This window comes from Equus caballus, chromosome 13 (assembly GCF_041296265.1).
Source record: "Equus caballus isolate H_3958 breed thoroughbred chromosome 13, TB-T2T, whole genome shotgun sequence".
Taxonomy (NCBI): Eukaryota; Metazoa; Chordata; class Mammalia; order Perissodactyla; family Equidae; genus Equus; species Equus caballus.
The window spans coordinates 42,443,272-42,462,210 of NC_091696.1; the positions used below are offsets into that span (position 1 = coordinate 42,443,272).

At 41.3% G+C, this 18,939-nt stretch overlaps 1 protein-coding gene across 3 annotated transcripts in view; it reads right to left on the minus strand.

Moving 5' to 3' along the window:
• The window catches only part of ERCC4 (ERCC excision repair 4, endonuclease catalytic subunit), a 30,014-nt gene extending 11,330 nt beyond the window's left edge, over positions 1–18,684 (minus strand). For all 3 annotated transcript variants that reach the window (XR_011424325.1, XM_070230973.1, XM_023616302.2), the window contains exons 1-9: positions 18,431–18,684; positions 16,902–17,082; positions 12,260–12,455; positions 11,140–11,347; positions 9,132–9,312; positions 8,008–8,136; positions 7,109–7,219; positions 4,390–4,987; positions 2,518–2,610 (exon numbers count right to left, since the gene is read on the minus strand). Coding sequence is in view for 2 of the 3 variants with exons in the window: in XM_070230973.1 (XP_070087074.1) it covers positions 2,518–2,610; positions 4,390–4,987; positions 7,109–7,219; positions 8,008–8,136; positions 9,132–9,312; positions 11,140–11,347; positions 12,260–12,455; positions 16,902–17,082; positions 18,431–18,637 (1,904 nt within the window). In the remaining variant the exon portion in view is untranslated. The remainder of the gene's footprint in view (positions 1–2,517; positions 2,611–4,389; positions 4,988–7,108; positions 7,220–8,007; positions 8,137–9,131; positions 9,313–11,139; positions 11,348–12,259; positions 12,456–16,901; positions 17,083–18,430) is intronic.
• Positions 18,685–18,939: the final 255 nt, after the last annotated feature.

Here is an 18,939-nt window from a genome sequence, read left to right on the forward strand (position 1 = left end):
GCTCTGCGGGGCTGGAGTCTGTCACCAGGGTATTCTGTGTCTACATGACTGATCCCCAAGAAAAACGCTGGACCCCAAGGCTTGGGTGAGCTTTCCTATGGCCAACACTTTGCGTGTGCTGTCAGACACTGCTGCTGGGAGAAGGAAGCACGTCCGCGTGACCCCACTGGCGGAGGACACTGGAAGCTTACGTCTGGTTTTTCCTGGACTTTGCCCCACAGGTTCTTCCCTTTTGCTGATCTGTATCTTTTCTCCGTAATAAACCGTAACTGTGAGTCTCCCAGTTTTTCTGACTCCCGTGGGTCCTTCTAGAGAATCACCAAGCTCGAGGGTGCTCTTGGGGAGCCTCAACACGAACACTGAAAACCTAACTGAATTCTTTCGGCTCTGTGAGCTCATTTGTAATTCCGCAGCAACTGCTTTAACCAGAGGAGCCTTAGGCAAAGGAGGTTTTAAAAAGAGTGAAGGAATGGTTAGGACGTGCTGACCACACCCAGCATCACCAATCCTTTGATTCCATTTCCTAAAGCTCTCTCAAAGGTGTCCCTTTCTCTCCATCACCCTAATCTTGGCTAGCACCTGTTCTTATCAGACAGCTGCAAGAGCCTCCTGACTGGTGTCCCAGCTCCATCCAGTCCTCAGTTTGATGCCAGAGAGAGCCTTTAACAATATACTCATGTCACTTTCCCACTCAGAACTCTTCAGCGCTGTCTTACTGCCTTTAGAGTCAAGTCCTAAATCCTTAACACGCCTCTGTACCGGAGCCTTCTCACACACCCTTGTTCAACACAACCCGTGTCCACCCCGTCTCCTCAGCAATCACCACATTCTTTAGTCTCAGCTAAATGTCACTTCTCCAGCCATCCTGCTCCCTGGCACTGGGTTAGGACTCTGACATACTCCCTGATTACACTCTTTCCTTTCACCTCTGCAGGCAGCAGCACTCTGCACACGTCTATTTATTATAATATTCGTAATCACTTAATATTTGTCTTTTCCACCAGAGGATAAGCTCTGGGAGGGCAGAGGCTTTTTCTGCAGCACTGTCACTTCAGCACTTTGATATCAGCACAGGGCTTGGCGCATAATAGATACTCAGTAAATCCCCGTGGACTGTTTGAGTCTGGGGAGAGTGAAGGTCAAGAAGACAGACAGGTGCTAAAAGCTTTGGACAAGAAGAGGTGGCCTGTATAAAACTTGGTTTGTTACAACACTTTCTGAACTATTTTTTCAAAAAACATATATACACACATATACCATACAAACCACCCCACGGAGCACATGAACAGAGATTGTTTCCCGTAGGCTGAAAGGACTGACCGATAACTGTATGACTAGGAGCTGGGAGAATCCATGGTCAAAGCGTGTCACAGATACAGAGGGTTTGAAGGGAAAGGGTGGGAAGTGCCCCAGCACCGTGCTCAGCCCCTCCACGGAGACTCCCCGGCACTGATTCAGTGAGCACCTGGGCTCCAGGAAGGCATGCCCTGGACCAACTGGGGCATGTGTATATTTTACGCATAGACTGAGAGCCCACAGCCACTGCTGGAGGACAGTTGTCCCTTCCGAAATTCCGTCTAGGGTCCTGGCAGGCTAACTGCCACTAAAATGATTTCTGCCCTCTTGCTGCCACTGATACATGGCCACCGTCTGAGGCTTGGCAGGCTGGTCTGGTCCAGTCATACTCAGTCCAGCCTTTTCTCGGGCTCAGCTCAAGGAAGCCCCACCCAGCCCCTGCCCTGGCTTCTGAGGCCCCTTAGAGATCACCTGGTCCATCTTCCCTCACCAAGCTGCAATCTCCTTGACAACGTCCCTGGTGAGAGGTTATCAGATTCTTCAAACAGTTGCAGGAGTAAGAGGTAGCTATCCAGTTTGTGAACCTCGCACTGAGAACCATTTTCCTTATGTTAAACTGAAGGGCGTTTTCTATTGGATTTGGAACATTACCAGACACTCACTCTCAAAAACATACACATATGTTCAGACAAACATCACACCTTTTAAAAAATATTTTCCTAGAGTGACTCTATTGATGGTGATCTGAACCGAGTGGGTCATAAAAACATTTCCCAGTAAAGGGCAAGTCATCCAGGCAGAGACAATGGAAATTTTACAAGGAGGAAAAAAAATCATAATTCAAAGGGAAGGGAAAAATCTTGTGCTGTCGGGGAGGGAAGAGGGAGCTTTACTAACGTGTTTCTTAGAGAAGCAGTGTTTGGATTATATTTCTGGTGTTTTACGTTATATTTCTTTACAAACAGAAAAGCAGCTTTCTTCACATTTCTAATATTCCGTTAAACCACTGAAAAGCAAGTGGAGGTGGTGGAAAAGAGACGGGAAGAGAAAAGGGAAATGTGTGCTGGGGATGAATCAGACCACAGGCTCATCTTGATGGCATCCTCCCCAACCCCTTCCCCTTTCCGTCTTTCCTGAGGCTCTGAGATACGCCCCCACCCAGAGAAGCCTCTGGATCTGGAAAGGCCTTTGACACTTTCATACTCATCTTCTATGTATTACCTGATGAGTTTTTCAAAAGCTTCCTTTTCTTTCCGCAAGGCAGTGAGGTACCGTTGTTCCTCGGTTGAACCTCCGTATATAAGAAAGTAAACCCTGCGAGTGAAGACAGAACCCTTTTAGGCTGCAAAATCATAAATTTTAATCCCTGAAAGGAAGAACACAGCATTTGAAATCAGCAACCTACCCTGCTCAAATAATAAATATTTGACTAAGAATAAAAGGTTCCATTAATCACATACTAAAATTAAGCTGCCTAACCCCACCTGGGAAAGGTCTCGTTACCACACGGGTTTTTTTTTTTTTTCTTTCACCAAAAGGAGGAACAGAAGTTAGGTAAACACTGAAATATAACTAGAAGGATAGAGTAATTCTTTCCTCATAACTATAAACAAATCAGAAAACACAAAATCTTAGCAGCTTCTCTTTTTTCAATTTTTTCTTTGCACCTCTGCCAAACAATCGTTTAAAAAGTTGGATGAGAGTTATAAAAACCAGCTCATGAAAGTTCACGTTAGTAAAAAATAAACAAATGAAATCTATATGACCTTTATCTTCACGAGCGACTTCTCAGTTTTTTTATTCACGTCTTAAGAGAACCGAGTCATCACACATTTTATATAAACACACGGACACAGAGGACACATGGATTCTATCAGGCTCCTCCAGAAATCATTTGATATATTCTTTTCTCTTAGAGAAGGCCTGCTTTTCCATCTTCTTTGTTTCTGAGAAGCTGAATTAAGTACCTCCTCTGTCCCTTCTCTTCACCTCCTATCAGAGGTATTTTCCTTTTTAGCTCTCAAAGTTTCTTTTAGACTTCATCTTCCTAGATGATATGTCTCTGAAGCGTGGACAGGGAAAAGACCATTGGACATGAGTCCCGAGACATCAGCTCTCCCACAAATGTGCCACATGGTCAAGGGCAAGTCACTGACTTTCTGGGCCTCAGTTTCCCACTGATAGAGCAAGCGGCTGAACTCCCAGGGCCCTTCTGACTCTGATATTTTGTTTCCAAATATCACACTCTCCTATTTGCAGGCAACAAAGACTTTGGAGCACACAAGCTATCTACGAAGTTGATCAATGGCAAAGTATGAAAAATTTACCAGCCTATAATTATTTTACCAGCTTCATCTAATCTCTTCATCCTGCATTATTTCTGATCCACCTCCTCCATTCATCTCTACTCTGAAAGGCTGCGTTAGTTAAACTGCTAGAAAGGTTTCTTTTGGCTCTGTTTTTGGTTCAGACTGAGTTCAGGATATTAATTTTGCTGTTTATTTCCCTCAGATAATTGGAGAGCCAGAACACTATATTCTTTGGGAGGCATCATTTTCTCATCTGATGTTTCTGTAGATTTTTTCATCTGGTACTTCTTGAAACTCAAGAAAACTTGGTACAATAATTCCCTAAATACTTTAGTTTTATGTGGACATAACTAAGAGTCACTTCTTAAAATTTATAAGAAAGACATTTTAGAAGATTGAAATTATTTAGCTGAGTCATAATGGTATCATCTTTTGGTAGAAGTTAGGATATTATAAATTTCCTAGACCTGTTCAGATACAGCACGCAATAAGCCACAACCAGGGAATAATGAACACCACACAGAACAGCAGAGCAGGACGTAAGGAGAACACAAATATGCCACTAGATTCGTTGTTCTCCGACAACATTTGATAGCTGTCCCATGCAAACTCCCCAGATTGATCAGAAAGCAAAATAAGGTTTCATAAACTTAACCAACATCCTAACAACAGAATGTTAAAGATAAGAAAATCCATATGCAACTGGTACAGTTTCTGTGTTAAAACCTAAAGAAGTGTGAAATCGAAGCCTACAAGATAACAGCTCCCATTCTTTGTAACTTGCCTCAGAGGTTTCCCAGGCCTACTTGCCCTGTAAATTTCAAGCTGACGAACAAACGTGAGCTCTGCGTCATACAGAACCACGTATCTCGGTTCCACTTCGTGCAGTACCCTTGTCAGAGCGTAGGGGTCGCTACAGCCCAGGAGGGGATGGATGATGGTGAGGGGGTCTTTCAGGATTCCATAGGCGGAATCTGATGACAAGTTTAAATCAAATTCCTCATGCTTAATTTCTTCGAAGCAGCTTTCCGGGCTACTGCTTATGTCTCTAGGACATCCTTCCTTGACATCCTCTTCCTCTTCCAGTTCTTCAGGCTTTCCTATCATCTGAGTTAAAGTCAACCTTCGTTTTTTCTTTCTGAGAGTCCTTTCTTTGGTAGAAGGCTTTTCTTTGTTGTGGGGGTCTTTGGGTCTTTTGTTGGATTTCGCCATTCTCTTTGAGCTGTCCTCCTGTCTAAATTTCATCCACACTTCTTCAGCTTTGCTGTCCTTCTCAAAGGTTTTCCTGTAGAGCCTCAACAAGAAGGCCTCTGCTCCAACAGCAATATACTCTCTCAGCTGGGAACACGTTCGGTCATCACTTGCACAAATAAGTACTTGACCTAAAAGTAGAAAACGATGCTGTGTTACTCTTATCTCATGTGCCCCCTCGCCCCTCCCCCCACAGGAAGACACAGCTTACCCCTTGGTGCTACAGACACAACATTTACAGTTTCTTTAAAAAAGGTCTCAGATGCTTATCAAAGGTTTTTACCTCCCCACCAGGATTACTGAAATCTTTTGAGTAAAGCTGAAGCTGGAAATATTTGTCTAATGAATAGATAGCCGTAGTATAATGAAGGCTTTAAAGAAGCTATTTTTAATTACTAATTTTCCAGAGGATCTTATACACCAAAATAAATTCCAAATGGATTACAGAGTCAAATGTTAAACATGAAATCATTAAAAAATGATTCTCCATCTCTCTGGATGGAGATGATTTTCTAGGCTTAAAAGCAACGAAAGAAATTTCAAAGAAGATTGATATCTATAATCTAAGATTGACTCTTTAAGAATAAAAAACTGAGCATTAAAAACGTTAGAGACAGGCTACCCTGGTGGCCTGGTGGTTAAGTGCAGCGTGCTCTACTTTGGCGGCTCAGGTTCGCTTCCCAGGTGTGGACCTACAACACTTGTCTGTCAAAAAAAGAGGATTGGTGGTGGATGTTTGCTCAGGGCGAATCTTCCTCAGAAAAAAGAAAAAAAAAAAGCTAGAGAGTAAAAAGAAATTTATGTAACAACTATGGTAAGTGTTAGTATCTTTTATAAAAAGCCAATACAAACTGAGGACAGAGTAAACTGGCAAAGGAAAGTAGACAATTCACAAAAGAGAAAGTGCACTTGAGGAAATATTGAGCTCACCAAACATCAAAATTTAAAACAAGATATTTTCTCCAAATTAATAAAACTGCTGTACATACATAATATATGTACACAGACACGAATGTATAGAATCTCCAGCCACTGTTAGCTAAGTGAAAAAAGATAAGTTCTTATACTGCCAGAAAAAATGAAAATTGATGAAAACCTTCTATAAAGCAATGTGGTAATATGTCTCAAGCACTTTATCACTTGACTCATTAGTTCTATATCCTGAAATTAAATCTACACTGTGACTTTAAAAATGTACACTAGAAAGTACATGAAAGAAAACCAGGAAGGAAATATGTCAATGTTAACAGCGGCTGTTAGACATAATTTTTTCCCTTCTCTTTTGTCTTTAAATTTTCCACTTTTTCTAAGTGAGCATGTATGACTTTGGGTCTTAAATCACAGCACCATAAGTTCTGGGATAATATCACCAGCATATTTACTAATATAAAGATTGTGTGCTTGCCTTTATTGCAGGAGTTCAAAGACAATAGATTTTTTTAAATTTTTTTTTAAAGATTGGCACCTAGCTAACAACTGCTGCCAATCTCCTTTTTCTTTCTTTTTTTTTTTTTTAAAGATTTTATTTTTCCTTTTTCTCTCCAAAGCCCCCCGGTACACAGTTGTATATTTTAGTTGTGGGTCCTTCTAGTTGCGGCATGTGGACGCCACCTCAGCGTGGCCTGATGAGTGGTGCCATGTCCGTGCCCAGGATCCAAACCTGTGAAACCCTGGGCCGCTGAGGCAGAGCGCACGAACTTAACCACTTGGCCATGGGGCCGGCCCCTTGATATATATTTTCTTAAATCTAGTTTTATTTTTCTATCTGGTTTTATTTTTTAATTTAGTTCTGATTTAGTCTACTGGGCTAATCTACTAGTATATTTACGTTTGAATAGAGGAGCCCCAAAACTTGGAATTTTTTTAGGGCTAGGTCAGTGTCACTCCACAGAATGGTTGAGGCTTCTTTGGAAAGATACTTGCTGAAAATATAAAACATAAGACCCTTTAGCTTTCTCCTTGGAGATTCCAGATTTAAAGCCTGGTGAATACATATGTGGAGATTAGCTGCATCTTTAAATAGAAGTCCCAAGAACCCAACCAGTCAAATACCCCTGCTTTCATGAATATACAACGAGTCAAAATCTCACCAAATGAACAGAAAGGAGGTTGCCCCGAGGATCTCGGTGTTCACTTGGCATTTATTCTTCTACATTTTATAAACAAAATAGTAAGTTATTTCTAAAGAGCTAATGAAAAAGGCTCATTTGCTCAATTTTGAAAGCAAATGTCATCATCTCCTTTTTTCCTACCTGGACCCCCAAGGGCTTCACTCTCCTTATTTTCTGCCTCAATTTCTTTCAAGACTTCGGTTAGTGCTTCCCACTTTGGGTTGCTTTCCAGGACCAGTTCCTTTTTTGTTTCTGTATAGAAATAAAAGATAACCTCATTCCATGTGATAATGTTTATCCATAAAGTATTCCAAAGGCTTTCAAAACAACAGATAACACAAGCATCATTCCATAAGCCCATTCCTTTGAGCCTCCTTCATGATGCGAGACAGAATTTGCTTAGTTGAAAAAGGTCTACTTATGGTCTAAATGAAAGATACTTCAAACCAACCTTAATACAGGTTTCATAAGGCCTTGATAGAAAGTTATACGCATGGTCACTAATAAGAGAAAGTTCTGTGTTAGTTGTCAACTGTGACATTATATGTAAGCTGCTACACAAAATAACGGGATCAATACAGAACAGCAGTATTTATGATTTCTAAAATCCCCATGATTTTCACAATCCTGAACATGGGATGGACGTGGACAACAATCAAACTTTTATTTCACCCACTAACACATTTAATTAAGCTTTGAAATAGACCTTTGAACTAGGCAGAAAGTAAGCATTAGCCCTATCCTACGTCTCTAAAACTCAATATATTTATTATACCTATTAGATAGTGTCGGAATAAAATCCATATCTCCCTCATTCTCATGTGTTTATGTTCTCTATGCTGGCAATGGACTGTAAGCCTTGCCATGCTGAATACTTTTAACATATGCTACATATCTTACATGCAATATACATTTAACATAGAAGCACACATTCTTCACACGGTCAAAGGAGATTTAAAATTACACTATTAACTTGATAAGCATTCCACACCAAATACTTAAATATAAGAAACGTTTAAAGACTTAAGCCTACAAAATACCTTGCTCTTCTTTAACCTCCATTTTTTCAGACATTTTGCCTTTTTTACTCATTTTGTCATCTGGAACATTATAAACCCTTGCTCGAGCATTTATAAACATTGAGGTGCTGGAGTCAAGAAACAGCCAACCTAATAGGAAAAGTTAAAAAAAAAAAAAAGCCTTCAATTTCTGGTTAATTTGAAAGAATCTCTGATGGTCACATGACCTATTACACAACAGGCTGCCGTCTTATTCTCCTCCCAACCCAACCTTCTCCCTTATTGTGGCCTCTGTCACTGTTTGGCTAGACCAGTTGTTTTCAAAGTGTAGCCTACAGACTTCTGGGGGTTGCCAAGATGTTTTCACGGGGTCTGTGACCTCAAAACTACTCTCATAATAATACTAACTCATTACTTGACTTTCTTCCAGTGTGATGACATTTCCGATGATGTACAAAAGCATTGGTGGGTAACGCTGCTGGTGTCTGAGCACGAATTAAGGCAGTGGAACCAAAGGGTCCTAGCAGTCGATGTATTCTTTATTGCTATGCGTTGGCAGTTTATTCTTCAACAACGCCCCAGATGAAGCAGTAAAAATTATTAATCATACTAAACCTTGGCCCCAGGGGCCCATGGACCACACTTTGAAAATCACTGGTCGAGCCAGTGAGAAAGGTCACAATAGTGAGGGAAAGGCTGTGACAGGTAGGAAAACAAGACGGTGGCCAGTTGTACATGCCTGTTTCCCCACAATCTCTTCTCTTTAGTCTTCAACAACCTAGCTGATGAAACCCTATACTCCCCTTGTGCTGTTTCTTTGGGGAAAATGAATTTTAAGTTCTTAACAACTAAACTTCCAGAACACAACCTATTTCCAAATTGGGAACTGCCTGTAATACACACAGCCTTTTCTAGAAATAAAGTTGCTTGGAATGGGTATGAATATTTATTATTATACAGAACAGAAGTTAAGTAGGCGGAAACATTAGCTATCAATAAAAGCTACATCCTTGCGCTATGAACATAAACGTAAGTTGTAATCTTAGTATACCATGAATAACACTCCCCACACCTGATTCCCCAACAAAACCCAGAACTTTATTCAAATCAGTTCCTAGAATAATATTAGTATTTGTATCTCTCACCCGAATTCTGACCAAAAGCCTTCTCTGTTGCTCTCAGAGATTCCAAAAGATTCAGAAATGTGATACAATCATATTGAGAGAGATACTGCAGCAAAGTTCGCAATATCTTCAAATCCTGAACCAAGGATTTAGTCTTGGCTCCAAGCTGGTGCCACAAAGGATCCAGGTAATGGCGGATTGTCTGCAACAAGAATAAAATTTAGTATTGCTAAAATATGTTCAATGTAGCTATTGTTAATACAAATTACACTTTCAACAAACATCATCCCCCGTATACCTAAAAAAGGTTAAAATGGTAAATTTTATGTTATGTATATTTCACCACACACACAAAAGAACCCAAAACGTTATATCCCAAAGAAGTGAATAGGAAAATTCAGTTCATAAGATTCTAATAACAATGTTTAATTTTTCAAATATAAAGCAGAGTGTCTTAGTAAACTCTTTATGATAAGATAGAGTCAATTCATAATTATATTTACATTATTAGTCAGGAGAGAAAAGGCCTGACAAACATCAGATAATCAGTTACTTGTCTTTATGAAGAGTCAAAGCACGTAGCTCAGACATATTCAATATCTGCCAAGTTTGGCTGTGACCGTAACCTGGATGGATAAAGACGTGGGATCCAGCTGGACGATGGAGCAGAGGGCGTAAACCAGGAAACTACAAAGTATCAAATTTAAAACCAATGTATCTTAATTTGCTGGTATGTAAAATATTTGTTTAGTTTTTTATTTTATAAGTGTGATTCATGGATGGGAAAGTGTTTTGTTAAATTAACAATTGACTAAATTTGAGTATTTTTAAAAATATTAAAAAGTTGCCTAAACCACAGAACAGCTTTATGTATATACTATGTAGGTACCTACATATCCACAGCTATATATATATATATATATATATATATATATATATATATATGAACATTTCCTTCACAAATTGATTCTGTAACTAAAAAGGATAAACCAAGCAGCATGATATGGAAGCAGTATCATGACGTGGCACCTTATCTAACAAATTTAATACTGAGTAGGAGTAACATTTGGATGATCAGACAATTTATTGCCCAAACTGGGACTCTTGTGAAAATGAAATGATACTAACAATAATTACTCCAGGACAACAAGCAAATACGGAGACTGTCCTCAACAAACTGGGACATATAACTACATGCCTCTTTTGCAGAATCATCTATAAAAGTTAAATTTTCTAAGAAGATGCAAGTTATGTCTATATTTAGATTTGCTTACTAAAAGAATACCTTTATGTTATCAATATTTCACAATAAAATGACTTTTTGGAAGAATCAGAGAAACGGAAGTTAAATTTTTCTGTTTTATAACCACTCTGCATTATTTCCAGCAACAAAGAGATTGATTCAGAGTTTAAAAGACAGGAATTTGTCTTACCAAAATACAAAAAAAAAGCTGCCTCAAATTTTTTAAAAGGCAGCATTTTCTGAATCTATAATTCAATCTTAGATATTTACATAACTGTCTTAATATTAATCTATGATAAAAAATTAGAATAAAACTTCCTTAAAGTCTTACCATTTTCTCAATTTAGGATGTAATTTTAAGGCAGAGCAAGTTTCACATTCCTCAGTAACAAACTCATCCAAATTAATTTGTATTCCAAAAAAGAGCTTATAAATTCATGTCTAATTATAAAGCATTCTTATATAAAACTCTTCTACCTATAGATATTCAAATGTCATTTCAGAGCAGAGATTATTTATCCTCCTCTTAATTATACTTAAAATAAGAAATAATCACTGTGTATATGCAAAAATCAGTTATGCTTATATTCCAACCCACATATTTTACTACAATTTATTACTTCCCAGTAAACCAAAGAAGCTATATTTTAAAATATATCACCTCCAATTTAATGCTAAAATAACAGCAAATAACCTATTAAGAACATCGCAAATATTAAAATAACTTGCATTCTTTAAAATTACAACATAACAAACTGTGCTTAAGAAGGAAAAGAAATGGAGTACCTTGTCAAAAGGTTTTCCGATAGCATTTTCTAAAGATAAATCTTCGACTTCAAGTGACGGGTTATGGCATTTTAACTCCTTTAGACATGCATTTAAAATGTCCAGTATAGCAGTCTGTATGGCAAGCATGGCAGGTGTCATAGAAACATGAATTTCTACAACTTCTGGTTTGTGCTGTTCTAAAAACGAGTTTACAGCTACATGGAACCTAAAGAGACAAACATTTTTCAAATATTTTCTAGAGTTTCAACAACTACGTATTTCTGGTCTTAATTTAATACTCTAATAGCTTTTTGTAAATGCAATTAAGAAACAGGATGGAAAGCAAAATGACAATGTTTTCGGGAATGCTTTTAATCTCAATGAATGGAAGTATTAGTCAAACAAGGCAGCGGTCAGCAAACCGCCGTCTGGGCCAAACCCAGTACCTGTCTGAATAAACAGTCTTACTGGAATACAGCCATGCCCACTGTATGTACTGTCTATGGCTGCTTTCACACTGTAACAGCAGAGCTGAGTAATCGTGACAGACCGCACGGCCTGCAAAGCCCCAAATATTTACTATCTGGCCCTTTACAGGAAAAGTATATAATCCCTGAAATAAGGTATAATCAAGAAAGGAAAAAGACCACAACAACGACTCTTAAATGTCATATAGTATAATGAAAGTACTTATTAGCATAGGTCGCAAAATGTTTGAAAATTGAAACCTTACGTTTTCCCCAGAAATTTACATAAATTCTTCAAAGTCTTCGTGCTTTATTTCCCTGATGGATAATATTCAGAGTGAAGGAGGGAGTCGTAGGCAGTAAATCTGTAGTTCACCTGAAGCTGTTGTATCTCTGAGTCTCTAGATCCCTGGGGATTTCACTAAATGTCCAAGAAACAGTAAACTGGCTGCCCTTGGACAGATCTGATGGGCTATGAGAAAAACAACGATCACACCTCTCTCCCCTTTGGAAAGAATCATAAACGTGGTGACCACATATTTCTATCTGGATGTGCTTGTTACGGACCTGACTACACGCGTCAAGTGCAATCACAGTAATTTTACATCATGTTAAAGCACACAATCACATCACAGCAGATTCACAGAAATTTGTCACGTAATGCTATTCACCTTGGCCACAGATACAGTTTCTTTACGAAAAGATTTCTCATCACTCTTTCCACATGACAAAAACCAGTATCAAAGGCGACGGCGTTGTCTGTGAAAGCTTTAATAAAACCACGTTTGTTTTTCTGGCGGAAGAGACGCAAGATGAACGCTTCTTGACAAGACTCGATTATTCTGTGAGCTCTATACACCAGGATGCCTGAGGGAGGAAAAGCATAATTTAAAATACAGAGTGGACATGGAATTTTCACACTCACTTTCATTCATTTATTCATCACGTTTTTCTTGACTGCCTACTTGAGCAGGGCAGTCACCCTTCTAGGCGGGGGATACCGCCATGAACAGACAGACAGAAACGCCTGTCCTCGTGGCACTTACAATAAACAACGTAGATAAGTAGAATATTTAGTACATTTTAAGGTGATAAGTGCTAAAGAGGCAAACCGAATCAGAGAAGGAGAGAGAGTATGCTCGAGGGGTCGTGGTCTGCAGTTTTAGATACGGTGGCCTCACCAAGGTCATATCTAAGTAAAGGCTGGACGGAGATGAGGAGGTGAGCCTTGTGACCATCTGGGCCAAGAGAGTTCCAGGCTGTGGGAAGAGCAAGAGCAAAGGCCCTGAGGTGGGGCGTGTCTGGCATGGTGGAGGAGGAATTTCTGAAAGTGAAGTGGGTCACCAATTCTTTCCACGTGAATCAGATGTGGACTGCACAAAATAGCTGCACTTTAGAAGTTTGGGCAACATCTGCATCACCTGTTAGAATAATTCAACTTTCAGAATTAGCGTTTATTCAATTGAGAGGTAAATTAGTCCATTTAAAATAAAAATCTTTGGGGCCGGCCCGGTGGCGCAGTGGTTAAGTTCACGAACTCTACTTCAGTGGCCCAAGGTTTGTCGGTTTGGATCTCAGGTGTGGACCTACACACGACTTATCAAGCCACGCTGTGGTAGGCGTCCCATATATAAAGTAGAGGAAGATGGGTACAGATGTTAGCTCAGGGTTAGTCTTCCTCAGCAAAAAGAAGAGGATTGGCGGCAGATGTTAGCTCAGGGCTAATCTTCCCAAAAATAAATAAATGAAAATCTTTAATGAATTTATTTAATACATCTGTTTTTTGGGGTGGTGTGATAATGACACCTCTGAATCACAAAAACAAAGAAAATTATATGTGTTTCCTTATTTATAAAACAGGAGTACTGGACCAAATGATCTTTCATATATATATGGGAGGAATATATATTATATATACCTTTTTGATGCGTATGATTAGTGATAGGGAGAGACATGAGATGATGTAAGAGTGCACAGATGTCATTTCTGGATCAAAAACTCAGTTATTTTATGACGATTCTCAGTCTTTTAGACCTAAATCAAGCCAGTTACCTTATATATATTTGTTATAAATGTACTTGATGTTTTTGCTCCAGTTCTCATCACTCCTAGAGTCTGGAAAATGACACTAATGGTAATTCATGACTCCTAGTAGTTCAACGAACTCAATTCAGATTCTACTATTTTGGTGTTTAAATTTTGGATCAAGGTGGGTGGAGCTAAAATTTATTCTAGCTAAGCAAATTGTTTTTCAAATGGTAAAAATTAATAGTGTTATGTAGGAATTTGTAGACAAGGGTTTTTCAATAACCTCAATACATGCATGTAACTAATTTACTAGTAAGAAAAGATTCTGTGGGGGGAGGGCAAAAGGGGTAAAAGGGCACATATATATGGTGATGGATAGAAACTACACTTTTGGTGGTGAACACGATGCAGTCTATACAGAAGCCGAAATATAATGATGTACACCTGAAATTACACAATGTTGTAAGCCGATATGATCCCAATAAAATAACTTTAAAAAAAACTGACGACAAAAAGATTCTGTACCCAGTAGGCAGGTTTTTCCAAGTATCTACTGGGTCACACGTGCTGACCTGGACTGAAATATTACATAAACTTAAAAATAATAAAAATGGACTTCTAAAGGAAACGTGAACCTCAATTGAAGAAAATGTTGTGCTCCAAAACGATGTCATTCTTTTGGAACCCAGAAAAAGGGAGGAGAAAAGAACCAATATTATACCCTAGGCCCTGGGGTTAGGTACTTTTATAGAATTTTATTTCATTTCATCCTCACAACAATTCTATGGGGTAGGTAATATTATGAGACCAGGAAAGGAAAGTAACTTAATCAGGGTCATCCAGCAAGTAATGGGAGACCAAAGGTTCTAAATCATGTGTGTCTGAGAACAAAGCCAGGTTTTTTCTACTAAGTAACACCACCTGAGGACTCCTCTCTTTAAAAAAAACACAAACCACAAGCAAGTTATATTTCTGGGGGCAATTCCAGTCCTACAAAAACCTACAGAAATGGTTATGCTCCCATAAGACTTCGTATGTCCTACTGCACTGTCATGGCTTTACATTCTCTCCTCTACTAACTGCCTGAGGACAAGAACACCGTAACAAGTACGAGTCACGGAATGCTCACTAGGAGCCACGCAGGATGCTAAGAATGTGACAGACACTCCCTCATTTCACCCTCACAAGAATCCTCGGAGGAAGGTCTCCAACTTACAGAGGAGTAAGCTGAGTCATAGAGAAGTTAAGAAACACGCCCAAGGTCGCACAGTTGGTACATGAAGGTGAGCTCAGACCCAGAAGCAGTCTAACTCGACACAGTTCACCACACTGCCTTATTCATTTTTCTGTCTTCAGCACCTACCATATTCCTGTCAAACAAACGACTCTTAGCAAATTAAATGTTTGTTGAAGGACTACAAAGCTGAATTACAGCCCTGGGTCCACAAATCTAACTTTTTTTTTTCCACCAAAATTTCCTGGGGAAAGTGTGTTGTGCGTTCTGTTTGGAGATGTCAGGATCCGTTCCAGCAATGAAGGCATCCTCCTGTCCCATTCTTCTGAAAGCACAATCTGGGTAGATATTTAGATATTCACACAGTGCTCCCACTATTCAGGAGTTGCGGTAGGCGGTGACACCCAGGGTGGACTGTGGTGGTGATAGTGGCTGGTGACAGGGGAACACGTTAGGGCTGGGGGCAGCCAGTACTCTCCAGAGGGTTACATGCTCTGGGGACTGCTCTCTGGTCTGTAGTGCTGTGGTGAAACCCTACAGGGGTTTCCAGGGGAGGATCCCAGGGGGTGGAGAATTTGAAGGAATCCATTTCTGGCATTCATTTCCACTCTATCTAGCCAAGCAGTGGGATCGGCTCTAGCTTCAGTATTGCTTGGAACAGAAACGGGGACAGAATTTTGCACTTTTAATTAGGCAGTACCTATAAGCTATACTTTGGGCATTTCTTGGATTCAGGTTGCTTCTCTGCCTAAGGTCGAAGTGTTAGTGAAAGTCAAAAAGAAACACTGACATCTAGTGGTCATTTCGATACACTTTTCATCTTATCGACAAAAAATAAAGGAAAAACCCTAAGCTTTTAAGAAAACAGCAAAAGACTTTATGATGTATCAAGATTTCTGGTTATAAAAAGCCAATACTTTTTTTTTTTTGCTATTATTTATTGTGTTTACTCTGTACCAGGAAACATACTAAACAATTAATTTATTTTATCCCACTCAATCCTTCTGATAACTCTAGGAGAAATTATTTTCTCAACTTAAATGAGAAAACTGAGGCTCTTGAAAAGTAACTCGCTGTAAGCAATGGCATTACCACCCAGAGTGAAGTGAGTCTGACCACAGGGCCCGCATCACAGTTGATAACAATTATGTTATAAAAATATAACAAAACTTTTCCTCAATCAGTTCATCATGAACCACATAAGTTCATGAACTTACTCATGAAATATTTCCTGAGTTCTAGGTTCAAGGCAACACGATAGATACAGTGGGAAGTATGATTACGAATCTCACGGTCTCTCTGCCCTCCGGAAGTTCATTAAAGATTACAGCTCTCCGTGCATCATTCATCTAACGAACATGTGGTTAGCACATACTATGGACCAGATACTCAGCCTGAGATGAACAAGGTGTTTCTTGTGCCTGTGAAGCTTGTTATCTCACGAGCGAGACAGACAGACAAACAGGAAAATACAAGGTTGTGTTCGGAAGCGCTAAGACTTCAGAGAAGCACAGGGAAACCTGAGGACACCAAGGTAGGGGCCCTATACGAACTTTGGGAAAATCAGAAAAGGTTTCCCAAAGGACAAATAAAAATGAGTAGTAATCCTTTTTCTCTATTAATTCTAGCTAAAATTAAACCATTCTTCTCAAAATAATTAAGCAACAACTTGGTTGAATTTTAAATCATAGGAAAATATATTCTTTAAAGAGGCAAACATATTTTAGAAAATATACAAAGAATATTTATAAATATTTTAAGTGTGATTAGGTTCTAAAAGCAAATGCCAGCCAATCAGTAAGTATTTACTGAAAATGAGGTTAGAAAACAAGAACCAGTCAATCTTACATTTAGTTCTTTACTCAGGCGACAAGTATTCACTGTGCATCTAAAACATGTCAGATACTGTGCCAACACCTGGAAGCACAATGCTGAGCAAAAACATCCAGGGCTGCCCACAAGAAGCTTCCAGCTTAGAGTTTAGCAGAGGGGACAGACAAAAAAAAAGCATAAACTTATATACAAATAACCATAAAGTTTCAAATTCTTACCAGTAATTAAATCCGAAGGTATCCTGTCAGTCAAGAAATCAACCACAAGTATTCGGCTTGTTGCGAAGATCACACCGCCCTGAGTGTAAACCTCATAGCGACTGTTACTTGTGATTTCATTGGTTACACGGCGAGGCAGGTGTTCAACTCCTTCTATCTTCAGCTGATTGATAAAATACTCCTAAATCAAACCAAACCGGATTAGCAGGCAGTTTACCACAGGGCAGCGTTTATTAGGGGGCAGGTCTGTATTTAAAATGATGCTGCCTTTCTCAGAGATAATGAGCTTCATAATGAATACACACACTAAGTTGATACTTTATGGTGGTCAACCAACCAGTCGGCATTCAACTGGGGTCTTGTTTTTGCTTTTAGGTTGGCACTGAGAAATTATTGCATTTGAGTTGTCATTAGCACTTTATTGACAAAAAAAAAAAAAAAAAAAAGACTTTTTAAACCCTGGGTCAAGGCTTCTGCTAGAAAATACTTCCCACCAAAGCCAGGTTTGCAGCAAGAGTACTGTGTGAGAAGACAAGGGGTCCTCCTCCCAGGCGGTGTTGTAGCCTATCAGCTCTGTCCTGATTCACCCTAGACCGGATATCATAATGTCAATAAGGCCCAGGCCCTTTACACCTCCAGTTCAACACTACCTTACCGGGGGCCCTGTGTTGCACGACCCCAGACATCCCTATGCCCTCAGGGACCTCCAACCATTCTCTCTGCCCTCATCCTCCTCAAATGAGTCCCCTACTCCTCTCAGAGCCCCTTCACCCTCTCAGTGTCCTTGCACCCCTGTCGGGGATCCCTATTCAATGCCCTCCCACCCATGGTAGGGACCTGAATCCCTGTTGGAGCCCCTCCAACTTCTCAGTGTCCCCACACCAGTGTGAGGGACCTGCATCCTCCTTGGGACCCCTTCACCCTCGCAGTGGCCTTGCATCTGTGTCAGGGTCCTGCATCTTTCTTGGGACCGCCTCCGTGCCCTGCCCCCGCCTGGTGTCCTCACACCCGTGTCAGGGTCCTGTGTCCTCTTCGGGACTCCTCCCTCCTCTCAGTGTCCTCGCGCCCATGTCAGGGACCTGCATACCCCGCGGGACCCCTCCATCCTCTCAGTGTCCTCGCGCCCGTGTCAGGGACCTGCATCCCCCTGGGGACCCCTCCATCCTCTCAGTTTCCTCTCGCCCGTGTCAGTGACCTGCATCCCCCTGGGGACCCCTCCATCTTCTCAGTTTCCCCGCGCCCGTGTCAGTGACCTGCATCCCCCTGGGGACCCCTCCATCCTCTCAGTTTCCTCTCGCCCGTGTCAGTGACCTGCATCCCCCTGGGGACCCCTCCATCCTCTCAGTTTCCTCTCGCCCGTGTCAGTGACCTGCATACCCCGCGGGACCCCTCCATCTTCTCAGTGTCCTCGCGCCCGTGTCAGGGGCCTGCACCGCCCTCAGAGGCCCCGCATCCGCCCCCGGGCCTGCAGCCTCGCAGGAGGCCCCCAGGCTCTCGGGGTCCCCTCACCCCCGCGCCGGCGGTCGCACCTCCTCGGCCGGCTGCGTGTTGAGCACCAGCACCAGGCACGCCGGGTGGCAGTGCAGCCGGAGGAAGTGGTAGAGGAGCCTGTCCGCGCCGAGCCCGCGGGCACACACGACCAGCCCGTCCGTGTCCAGCAGTTCCAGCACCAGCTGCCGCTCATACTCCAGCAACGGCGCCATAGCCGTCGGCCGAGCCGGCAGCCCGGGCTCCATGGGCGCCCTTCCGGGGCCGCGGCCGAACGCAGCCGAAGAGAGCCGAAACCCGGACGAGCGTAAGCCGAGGGGAGCCGAAGAGAGCCGAGGCTGAGACGAACGTAAGCCGAAGGGAGCCGAAGAGAGCCGAGCCCGAGAAGGCGAGCGCTGGCCGAACACAGACGAAGAGGAGCCGAGCAGAGCCGAAGATTAATAGAGCCACCGGAAGGTGCTTCCGCTCCCTACAGGTGCCCCCTCCACTCCTGAGGCTCCACCCCGGAGCCTTCAGTGATTTCACCTTGCCGGGTCCCGTTAGTCTGAGA